Below are 12,365 nucleotides of genomic sequence, written 5' to 3'. Positions count from 1 at the left end.
AGGTTTCTTAAAATATCATTTTGTTATTTGGAATCACATGTCTCCCCAAATGGACTGTGGATTCCTCCAGGGCAGATATTGCATTGTATCTGTGGTGCCTTCTCCCTTGAGGGCATGCCCAGGCTTTGCTTTCAGTAAATAATGGACTGTGACCAGCTTCTTAGCTGTTCTTTCGAGCATCTTGGTGTCATCCCCCAGGACTTCTTGTGGCTCAGAGGTTGGGAGGAGCCAGGAAGTAGAATTTTGGGGAAGGAGTCACCTCACCACCTGCTTTCTATTTTGTTCTCTACAATACAGATCGAAGATGGAGGCAAGGCAGCCTTGTCCCAGAAGATGAGGACTGGTGATGAGCTGGTGAATATCAATGGCACTCCATTGTACGGCTCCCGCCAAGAGGCTCTCATCCTCATCAAAGGCTCCTTCCGGACCCTCAAGCTGATTGTCAGGAGGTAAGGTACAGGGAGATTTGCTGTAAAGTACAAGGGTCACTGAAACCGCTTGGTTGGTAATAAAGCCTCAATAGAGGTATGTCTATCAATATCAAGGAAAGAGGTGTTTCACATGAACAGAATTTTGCAGACAACTGAAGCAGAATGGCATAAGAGAAAGGGCCTTTGGTTCAAATCCTAGTACTGTCACATGCTACCCATGTTATCTTGGATAAATTTATTTTACCTCTGTAGGACTTAAGAATCCTTATTTGCCTTTGAGAGAACTAAATGACTCATTACACACCAAGGGCCTATCTGAACTACTGTTTTTCCATCTACTCCTTCACATGAAGCTGCCACTGCTGAAACACATATATTTAAAGAGACCCTATTCCCAGCATGGTAGGCCCTCTGGAGGCTGTGGCAAAGTCTAAGATGAGAAGCCTGCCCTTGAGGAGTATGCAGTCTAACAGGGTAGAAAAGACACACGTATGACAAATTAATTAGCAATACATTTTTTAAGAAAACCATAAAGGAGATTCCAGAAGATAAGGGTGATTGTCAAATGAATTGCTGACCGAAATTGCTGTTAGAGTTCAAGAGAAAGAAAAGGCACTTCAGAAGAGATGATTAGAGTAAGATTTCATTGAGAAGGTGAAATCTTAACTAAAAGATGGGTAGAATTTGATAAGAAACCATCAGGAGGGGAAAAGCTTTCCAGGTAAGTAGAGTGGCATACCAGGGGCTTCCCTGGTAGCTCAACTGGTAAAGAATCCGCCTGCAATGCAGGAGACCCCAGTTTGATTCCCAGGTCAGGAAGATCCCCTGGAGAAGGGTATGGCAACCCACTCCAGTATTCTTGCCTGGAGAATCCCCATGGACAGAGGAGCCTGGTGGGCTACAGTCCATGGGGTTGCAAAGATTCGGACATGACCGAGTGACTAAGCACACACACAGTGGCATAAGGAGGAGGAAAATAAGGACAGTCATTCTATTGTTGTCAAAGCATCTGCCTATTGGTGAGGTTTCCATTGGTCTCCCTTTCATTTTGCTGCTGTATATTTGTTTTGTACTACTGGAGTTCATACTTCTCCCCTTCTGTGTGTTTCCTTTATCTTATACATGTCCCCAAGCTTTTCCATCTTAATTATTTTTATTAGAAAAAAATTTAAGTGTCTTCCTGCAGTCATACTTCCCCTTCTGGCTTCTGCCCCATCTTCTTTTAATTCATATCCAGAAGGAGAGTCTATACTCACTGTTTCCTCTTACTTACCATTTAGCTTTCCACCCGCTGCAGTCTGAATTTGACCCCCAGAAGTCCACTGAAACTGCTCTCTTTCTCTCTCTCTCTTTATATACACACACATGCACACAGTGTATATATAAATGTATGTATGTATATATGAAACCTCCTAGTTGTCAAAGTCAATGGGTTATTTCCAGTCTTCATCGTATATGACTTACATTTGGAATGTGACGTTGTTGCTCTGGATTATGCCCTTCTTTGTGAAACTTTACTTTCTTGCTTTCAAGATATTCTATTGCTTTCTATTTCTACCTCTCTGTTCATTTTCTAAATGAGGTTCCTCTACCACCTGCTCTTCCTCTGCCCATCCCTTTTAAATGCTGGTGTTTCCCCTAGTTCTATCCTTTCTATTTTCATTAATATACCATGGAAAAATCTCACCTGATCCCCGAGTTTCAACTATCATCTATATGTTGATGACTATATCTCTTATGCCCCAGACCCCTGTGGCCAACTTCCTACTGGACATTTATACTTAGATTTCTCAGAAGCATTTCACACAAAACATGCTCAAAACCTAATACATCATCTTCTTCTTACAAGCTCCTGATCTCAGTGACTGGGACCACCAGACCCTTAGTAAACCAAGCCATTGTTTATTTCCTCCATTTTTCTCCTGCTCTATGTCCAAATGATCTCAGTTAGTAAAGATGAAAATATATAGGATCCCACTGATTTATTGTATTATTAAAGCCTGCTGGTCCTTAAGATTAAGCCATGCCTGCCCATGTACCTGGTGGCACTAATGGTAAAAACCTGCTGGCCAGTGCAGGAGACATAAGAGATGCAGGTTCGATCCCTGGGTCGGGAAGATCCCTTGGAAGAGAGCATGGCAACCCACTCCAATGTTCTTGCCTGGAATTTCATGGACAGAGGAACCTAATGGGCTACAGTCCATGAGGTCGCAAAGAGCTAGACAAAAGTTGCTAAAGCAACTTAGCATATATGCATGTCCATGTACCTAGGTAAAAAGTAATGTGTAAAATAATGTCTTATACACTAGACACACTGTCACTGTCTTGGATAGGTCATGATTTAGGTTTTAAATAAGGCTTCTTGAAGGAGCAGCTTGGTGAATTTGAAAGTTTTTTTTTAATTTATTTTTAATTAGAGGATAATTGCTTTACAATATTGTGTTGGTTTCCGCCATACAACAACATGAATCAGCTATAAGTATACATATGTTCCCTCCCTCTTGAACCTGCCCCCCACCTCCCACCCCATCCCAGCCCTCTTAGTTTGTCACAGAGCATCAGATTTGAGCTGCATGCATCATACAGCAAATTCCCACTGATTATCTATTTGACTATGGTAATGTATATCTTTCAATGCTGCTATCTCAATTAGTCCCATCCTCTGCTTCCCTCTCTGTGTCATTTTGGAGTCAGACAGACACATGTATGCTGTTTCCTTGTTCTGTCACATGGGAAATAATAGTTCCTATGTAATAGCATTATTGTGATGATTAAATGAAGCAATTTATGTAAAATGCCTTTATCATAATGGGTTCTCTGAACTTCAGCCCCACTCCTTTCCCTAGGATATAAAGGAAGCATAATTGGAGTAACCAACCACCATTATGAAATAAGGAGAGCAACAAACTGTATTGTGCTTTGCAAACTAACCTTCAGAGACAAGATTTGCTGGGAAACCATTAGGAATAAAAAGATCTGACAGGAAATAAAGACCCTTGTGAAATACTGGTTATACAGAGATATCAACACTTAGAAAGAGTATAGACATGATCTGCAGCAGTGGCTTCTGATCCAGTCATAAGAATGAGAGTTTTCAGGTGTGTCAATCACTTATCCTCCATTGATGAGTTTTATGTCTTCATTCTCCCTGCTGTGGTGACATCTGCCACTGCTAGTCACTTGGAATAGCTATAATTATGGCCTTGGAAATGGTGGGACCCTTTGGTTTTCATGGTGTGGCAGGTCCTATGGCTCCCTAAGCCTACATTTTCTATCCTTTCAGCCTCCTTTCAACCCCTGTTGGAAGAAGCATTCAGTAACATAATTTATTAGGCGATGCTGCCCTCTTGTGGAAAACTTCACTTTCACCTATGTACTACCCTGGGGATGCTTTAGGACATTTATTCCTTCTTTTCCTTAGTCGAAGTTATTCTTCTAATTTATGAAAGAGCTCTTGGCACATAAATGAAATATCTCCTTGAAATTTAATATTTACCCTAGTATTTTATACTAAGGTGGAAAGTCTTTGAGTAAAACAATCAACTGACAAAGATTCAGCACTGAGGTTTAAGTCCAGACGTGAGTTTTGGGGATGGATATAAAGGAGGAACTTTAGGAAATGGCTTATTCTGAAAAGCCAGCCCAGCTCTTCCTCCTATATTGCATTTTAGATAATGGTTAATGAAGTCAGAAATCTAGGCGTTGCCCTCAGTGCTCCTCTCTTGCCTCAACCCACTTCAATTCAAGTTATACCAAGTCTTGAGTATTCTACTTGCTGGAAGCCTCTCTGTAGCTCTTAACTTAATCCAGTTGTTCATAATTCATTATCTGTGCTGGCTTAGTCACTCAGTCATGTCTGACTCTTTGTGACCCCATGGACTGTAGCCTGCCAGGCTCCTCTGTCCATGGGGATTCTCCAGGCAAGAATACTGGAGTGGGTTGTGATGCCCTTCTCCAGGGGATCTTCCCAACCAAGGAATCGGACCCAGGTCTCCTGCATTGCAGGCAGATTCTTTACCACCTGAGCCACGAGGGAAGCCCAAGGATACTGGAATGGGTAGCCTATCCTTTCTCCAGGGCACCTTCCTGACCCACGAGTTGAACCAATGTCTCCTGCATTGCGGGCAGATTCTTTACCAGCTGAGCTACCATGGAAGTCCCATTTCTTATCTGGACCATTGTAATAATCTCACTGGCTTCTCATCCTTTAGTCTCACCTTCTTCCAATCATTCCATTCTCCAAATAGACATCTAATCATGTCACTTATATATTTATGGAAAAAAACAAGACCAATAACTATATAATCATAATTGTCCCAACAGATTCATTTTACATTGATAGAAAATGCAAGCTATGTTAAGGATTTGTATTCATGAACCATTTTTTGGAAAAAAGAAGTACCTAAATATATGAAGAAAATAACCTGCAAAACAAGAAGAAAAATTATAAAAATGTCTATATGGGAGACTTTAACATAATTTAGCTATAACAGATAAAGTAGACCTAAAATATATATTTCAAGGACTTTAAAACCATAATTCATAAGGCCAAATTAATGTCAAAAATTACATTTTATGGACAGTGTTTTCAAATATTCTGATAACATTTAAAAATGATCATATGATATGCCACAAAGAAAACCTTTGCAAATTCTCACAAGTAGAAATCACACTTTCTCTGTTCTCTGATGATACTGTAAAACTTTTATAAACTTGAAAACAGATTTAAACAGAAGTCTTGGAGGTGGTCCTGAGATGACAGAAGAATAGGACGGGGAGAGCACTTTCTCCTCCACAAATTCATTGAAAAAATATTTGAACGCTGAGCAAATTCCACAAAACAACTTCTGAATGCTGGCAAAGGACATCAGGCACCCAGAAACGCAGCCCATTCTCTTTGAAAGGAGGTAGGACTAAATATAAAAGACAAAAAGAGAGGCAAAAGAGTTAGGGACGGAGACCCATCCCGGGAAGGGAGTCTTAAAAGAGGAGAAGTTTCCAAACACCAGGAAACCCTCTCACCGGCAAGTCTGTGGGGAGTTTTGGAAACTCAGAGGGTAACATAACCGTGAGGAAAAAATAAAGAAGTAAATAAAACCCACAGATTACGTGCCTAATGGCAACTCCCAGCAGAGAAGTAGCCCAGACACTTGCGTCAACCACCAGCAAGCGGGGGCTGGACAGGGACGTGCAGGCTGCACTGTGTTGGGTACAGATGGGGCCTAAATAATACCCTGAGGGCAATCTGAGGGAGCTAACGTGAGATATCAACCCAGCAGAGAAGTAGCCCAGACGCTTGCGTCAACCACCAGCAAGCGGGGGCTGGACAGGGACGTGCAGGCTGCACTGTGTTGGGTACAGATGGGGCCTGAATAATACCCTGAGGGCAATCTGAGGGAGCTAACGTGAGATAGCAACCCAAACTCTGGGCTAGAGAGAGAGAGAGGGAGGGAGGGAGGGAGAAGGAGGAGAGAGAGAGAACTATCCCGCAAAAAGCCCTAACCTAAGGCACTGCCCGGCCAGCTCTCAGAACAAAGGACTGAGCGAATACCAGAGGAGAGCTAGCTGGCTGCGGACTGGCCCATCCCCCGCCAGAGGCAGGGAGGCATGCGGGGGGCAGCCAGAGCTGGAAAGGGGCAATCTCGGCCCCAGAGACAGCATCCTCTACCAAACTGCGATCAGGCTCCCAGTTACTAACCAAGACCTGGGATTCTGGATGGTTGACATCTGCTGGGAGGGTCGCAGCCAGAGATCAGCTCCCCAGAAGAGACACACGGCACACCTGAGAAGGCGCACCCTCTGCACACCCAGAAAACTGAGCAGCTGGGACAGGGGAGGTGATAAGATACAACACCCCCCCCCAACCCCGGAGGAGAGTGCTTGCCAAGCACCTGGTCGCCTGAGCTGCTCGGACCTAGGAAGGGCACAAAACACAGGCCCAACCGAGTCTTCGCCTTTGTGGAGTGCCTGAGAACCTGAACCTGAGTGGCTTAGACCTGGGAAGTGCATGCAACCCAGGGCCTACCTCAGAAAGTTCCCCTGCAGAGCAACCTGGAGACTGTGCAGTGTAGTCTGGGAAGGCACACACGCCATGAGTGGGGGCAAACCCAGTGCAACCGAGACACTGTGAGCACTCCCCACACATGCCAGTGATATTTGTTTGCAGTGTTCCTCCCTCCCCACAGCACGACTGAACAAGTGAGCCTAAATAAGTGACTACTTTCGCCCCCTCATGTCAGGGCAGAAATTAGACACTGAAGAGACCTACAAACAGAAGAAGCCAAAATAAACAGAGGGAACCACTTTGGAAGTGACAAGAGCAACAGATTAAAACCCCATAGTTAGTTAGCACTGAATACATTGGAAGGGGCCTATAGATATTGAGAAGTATAAGATGGAACAAGGAACTATCTGAAACTGAACTGACCCCACACTGCCCTCAACAGCTCCAGAGAAATTCCTAGATATATTTTTACTATTACAATTTTTTAATTAAAAAATTTTTTTTACTTTTAAGTCCTCTATTAATCCTTTAATTTTCATTTTTATAACCTACTATTACCTTGCAAAAAAACCCCCTATTTTTAAAGCAAACTTCATATATATTTCTTATAATTTTTGTGATTTTGCTTTGTTCTTCTAATAGTGTATCTTTGAGGCTAACCTCTATACTAGATTTTTAACCTGTGCATTTTGGTATTTGTTACCAATTTTGTACCTTTAAGAATTCAAACTTCAGTACCCATTTTTACTTATGAGTGTGATTACTGGGTTGACTACTCTCTCCCCCTTTTGACTCTCCTTTTTTTCACCCAGGTCACCTCTATCTCCTCCTCCTCCCTTCTCTTCTCTACCCAATGATGTGAATCTCTTTGTGTGTTCCGGGCTGTGGAGAATACTTAGGGAACTGATTATTGGCTAGATCTGTCTCTCTCCTTTTGATTCCTACTTTTCTCTACCTGGTCACCTCTATCTCCTTCCTCCCTGTTCTCTTCCCTATGTAACTCCGTGAACATCTCTGAGGGTTCCAGACTGTGGAGAGCACATAGGGAATTGATTACTGGCTAGATTGTTCTCCCCCCTTTTAATTCCCCCTTTTCTCCTACTGGTCACTGCTATCTCCCTCTTCCCTCTTCTCTTCTCCATGTAACTCTGTGAACTTCTCTGGGTGTCCCTCAGTGTCCCTCACCCTTACTGGGTGTCCCTCTTTTCACCATTAACCTAGATGTTTTATCATCGGTGCTGTATAGATGGAGAAGTCTTGAGGCTACTGTAAGAATAAGACTGAAAACCAGAGGCAGGAGGCTTAAGTCCAAATCCTGAGAACACCAGAGAACTCCTGACTCCAGGGAACATTAACTGATAAGAGCTCATCCAAAAGCCACCATACCTACACTGAAACCAAGAGCCACCCAAGAGCCAACAAGTTCCAGAGCAAGACATACCATGCAAATTCTCCAGCAACACAGGAACATAGGCCTGAGCTTCAATATATAGGCTGCCCAAAGTCACACCAAACCCATAGACATCTCAAAACTCACTATGGGACACTTCATTGCACTCCAGAGAGAAGAGATCCAGTTCCACCCACCAGAACACCGATGCAAACTTCCCTAACTAGAAAACCTTGACAAGCTACTCATCCAATGCAACCCACAGGGAGGAACCTCCACAATACAGAGGAATGACAAACTACCAGAATAAAGCCACCCCAAACATAGCAATCCAAACAAGATGAAAAGGCAGAGAAATACTCAGCAGGTAAAGGAATATGATAAATGCCCACCAAACCAAACAAAAGAGGAGGAGATAGGGAGTCTACCTGAAAAGAATTCAGAATAATGATAGTAAAGATGATCCAAAATCTTGAAAACAAAATAGAGTTACAGATGAATATCCTGGAGACAAGGATTAAAAAGATGCAAGAAATGTGTAACAAGGGCCTAGAAGAAATAAAAAAGAGTCAATCAATAATGAATAATGCAACAAATGAGATCAAAAACACTCTGGAGGGAATCAACAGTAGAAAAACACAGGCAGAAGATAGGATGAATGAGGTAGAAGATAGAACGGTAGAAATAAATGAAGCATAGAGGAAAAAAGAAAAAAGAATGAAAAGAAATGAGGACAACCTCAGGGACCTCTGGGACAATGTGAAATGCCCCAACATTCGAATCATAAGAGTCCCAGAAGAAGAAGACAAAAAGAAAAAGGCCATGAGAAAATACTTGAGATAATAGCTGAAAACTTCCCTAAAATGGGGAAGGAAATAGTCACCCAAGTCCAAGAAACCTAGAGAGTCCCAAACAGGATAAACCCAAGGTGAAACACCCCAAGACACATATAAAACAAATTAACAAAGATCAAACACAAAGAACAAATATTAAAAATAGCAAGGGAAAAACAACAAATAACACACAAGGGGATTCCCATAAGGATAACAGCTGATCTTTCAGTAGAAACTGTTCAAGCCAGAAGGGAATGGCAGGACATACTTAAAGTGATGAAAGAGAAAAACATACAACCCAGATTACTATACCCAGCAAGGATCTCATTCAAATATGAAGGAGAAGTCAAAAGCTTTAAAGACAAGCAAAAGCTGAAAGAATTCAGGACCAACAAACCAGCTCTCTAACAAATGCTAAAGGATCTTCTCTAGACAGGAAACACAGAAAGTGTGTATAAACTAAACCCAAAACAACAAAGTAAATGGCAACAGGATCATGCTTATCAATAATTACCTTAAATGTAAATGGGTTGAATTCCCCAACCAAAAGACAAAGACTGGCTGAATGGATACAAAAACAAGACCCCTGTATATGCTGCCTACAAGAGACCCACCTCAAAAAAAAGAGACACATACAGACTGAAAGTGAAGGGGTGGAAAAAGATATTTCAGGCAAATGGAGACGAAAAGAAAGCAGGAGTAGCAATACTCATATCAGATAAAATAGAGTTTAAAATAAAGGCCGTGAAAAGAGACAAAGAAGGACACTACATAATGATCAAAGGATCAATCCAAGAAGAAGATATTACAATTATAAATATATAAGCACCCAACATAGGAGCACCACAATATGTAAGGCAAATGCTAACAAGTTTGAAAGGGGAAATTAACAATAACACAATAATAGTGGGAGACTTTAATACCCCTTTCACACCTATGGATAGATCAACTAAACAGAAAATTAACAAGGAAACAAACTTTAAATGATACAATGGACCAGTTAGACCTAATTAATATCTATAGGACATTTCACCCCAAAACAATGAATTGCATCTTTTTCTCAAGTGTACACGAAACCTTCTCCAGGTTCAATCACATTCTGGGCCATAAATCTAGCTTTGGTAAATTCAAAAAAAAATTGAAATCATTCCAAGCATCTTTTCTGACAACAATGCAGTAAGATTAGATGTCAATTACAGGAAAAAAATCTATTAAAAATTCCAACATATGGAGGCTAAACAACACGCTTCTGAATAACCAACAAATCACAGAAGAAATCAAAAAAGAAATCAAAATATGCATAGAAATGAAGGAAAATGAAAATGCAACAAACCAAACCTATGGGATACTGTAAAAGCAGTGCTAAGGGGAAGGATCATAGAGATACAGGCTTACCTCAAGAAACAATAAAAAATCAAATAAATGACCTAACTCTACACCTAAAGCAACTAGCAAAGGAAGAAATGAAGAACTTCAGTGTTAGTAGAAGGGAAGAAATCTTAAAAATTAGGGCAGAAATAAATGCAAAAGAAGCAAGAGACCATAGCAAAAATCAACAAAGCTAAAAGCTGGTTCTTTGAGAAGATAAATAAAATTGACAAACCATTAGCCAGACTCATCAAGAAACAAAGGGAGAAGAATCAAATCAACAAAATTAGAAATGAAAATGGAGAAATCACAACAGACAATACAGAAATATAAAGGATCATAAGAGACTACTATCAGCAACTATATGCCAATAAATGGACAACTTGGAAGAAATGGACACATTCTTAGAAAAGTACAACTTTCCAAGACTGAACCAGGAAGAAATAGAAAATCTTAACAGACCCATCACAAGCACAGAAATTGAAACTGTAATCAGAACTCTTCCAGCAAACAAAAGCCCAGGTCCAGACGGCTTCACAGCTAAATTCTACCAAAAATTTAGAGAAGACATAATACCTATCCTACTCAAACTCTTCCAGAAAATTGCATAGGAAAGTAAACTTCCAAACTCATTCTATGAGGCCACCATCACCCTAATACCAAAACCTGAAAAAGATGCCATAAAAAAGAAAACTACAGGCCAATATCACTGATGAACATAGATGCAAAGATCCTTAACAAAATTCTAGCAAACAGAATCCAACAACATATTAAAAAGATCATACATCATGACCAAGTGAGATTTATCTCAGGGATGCAAGGATTCTTCAATATCCGCAAATCAATCAATGTAATACACCACATTAACAAATTGAAAAATAAAAACCATATGATTATCTCAATAGATGCAGAGAAAGCCTTTGACAAAATTCAACATCCATTTATGACAAAAACCCTCCAGAAAGCAGGCACAGAAGGAACATACCTCAACATAATAAAAGCTATATATGACAAACCCACAGCAAACAATATCCTCAATGGTGAAAAACTGAACGCATTTCCCCTAAAGTCAGGAACAAGACAAGGGTGCCCACTCTCACCTCTACTATTCAACATAGTTTTGGCCACAGCCATCAGAGCAGAAAAAGAAATAAAAGGAATCCGAATTTGAAAAGAAGTAAAACTCTCACTGTTTGCAGATGACATGATCCTCTACATAGAAAACCCTAAAGACTCCACCAGAAAATTACTAGACCTAATCAATGAATATAGTAAAATTGAAGGATATAAAATTAACACACAGAAATCCCTTGCATTCCTATACACTAACAATGAGAAAACAGAAAGAGAAATTAAGGAAACAATTCCATTTACCATTGCAATGAAAAGAATAAAATACTTAGGAAGATATCTACCTAAAGAAACAAAAGACCTATATATAGAGAACTATAAAACACTAATGAAAGAAATCAAAGAGGACACAGATAGATGGAGAAATATACCATGTTCCTGGATTGGAAGAATCATAGTGAAAATGTGTATACTACCCAAAGGAATCTATAGATTCAATGCAATCTCTATCAAGCTACCAACGGTATTTTTCAGAGAACTAGATCAAATAATTTCACAATTTGTATGGAAATACAAAAAACTTCGAATAGCCAAAGAATCTTGAGAAAGAAGAATGGAACTGGAGGAATCAACCTGCCTGACTTCAGGCTATACTACAAAGCTACAGTCATCAAGACAGTATGGTACTGGCACAAAGACAGAAATATAGATCAATGAAACAAAATAGAAAGCCCAGGATAAATCCACGCACCTATGGACACCTTATCTTTGACAAAGGAGGCAAGAATGTACAATGGATTAAAGACAATCTCTTTAACAAGTGGTGCTGGGAAAACTGGTCAACCACTTGTAAAAGAATGAAACTAGAACACTTTCTAACACCATACACAAAAATAAACTCAAAATGGATTAAAGATCTCAACGTAAGACCAGAAACTATAAAACTCCTAGAGGAAAACACAAGCAAAACACTCCCCGACATAAATCACAGCAGGATCCTCTATGACCCACCTCCCAGAGTAATGGAAATAAAAGCAAAAATAAACAAATGGGACCTAATTAAATTTAAAACCTTTTGCACAACAAATGAAACTATAAGCAAGGTGAAAAGACAGCCTTCAGAATGGGAGAAAATAATAGCAAACGAAGCAACTGACAAAGAATTAATCTCAAAAATATACAAGCAACTCCTGCAGCTAATTCCAGAAAAATAAACAACCCAATCAAAAAATGGGCCGAAGAACTAAACAAACATTTCTCCAAAGAAG

General features: G+C 40.4%; 1 protein-coding gene across 3 annotated transcripts in view; it reads left to right on the top strand.

Annotated features, from left to right (window-relative positions):
• Positions 1-12,365, top strand: part of SHROOM4 (shroom family member 4) — a 264,232-nt gene that overhangs the window by 133,502 nt on the left and 118,365 nt on the right. For all 3 annotated transcript variants that reach the window (XM_019955780.2, XM_070784326.1, XM_070784325.1), the window contains one exon: positions 298-449. In XM_019955780.2, coding sequence (XP_019811339.2) covers positions 298-449 — 152 coding nt within the window. The remainder of the gene's footprint in view (positions 1-297; positions 450-12,365) is intronic.

This window comes from Bos indicus, chromosome X (genome assembly GCF_029378745.1).
Source record: "Bos indicus isolate NIAB-ARS_2022 breed Sahiwal x Tharparkar chromosome X, NIAB-ARS_B.indTharparkar_mat_pri_1.0, whole genome shotgun sequence".
Lineage (NCBI taxonomy): Eukaryota > Metazoa > Chordata > Mammalia > Artiodactyla > Bovidae > Bos > Bos indicus.
This window is presented reverse-complemented; position numbering and strand designations above follow the sequence as displayed.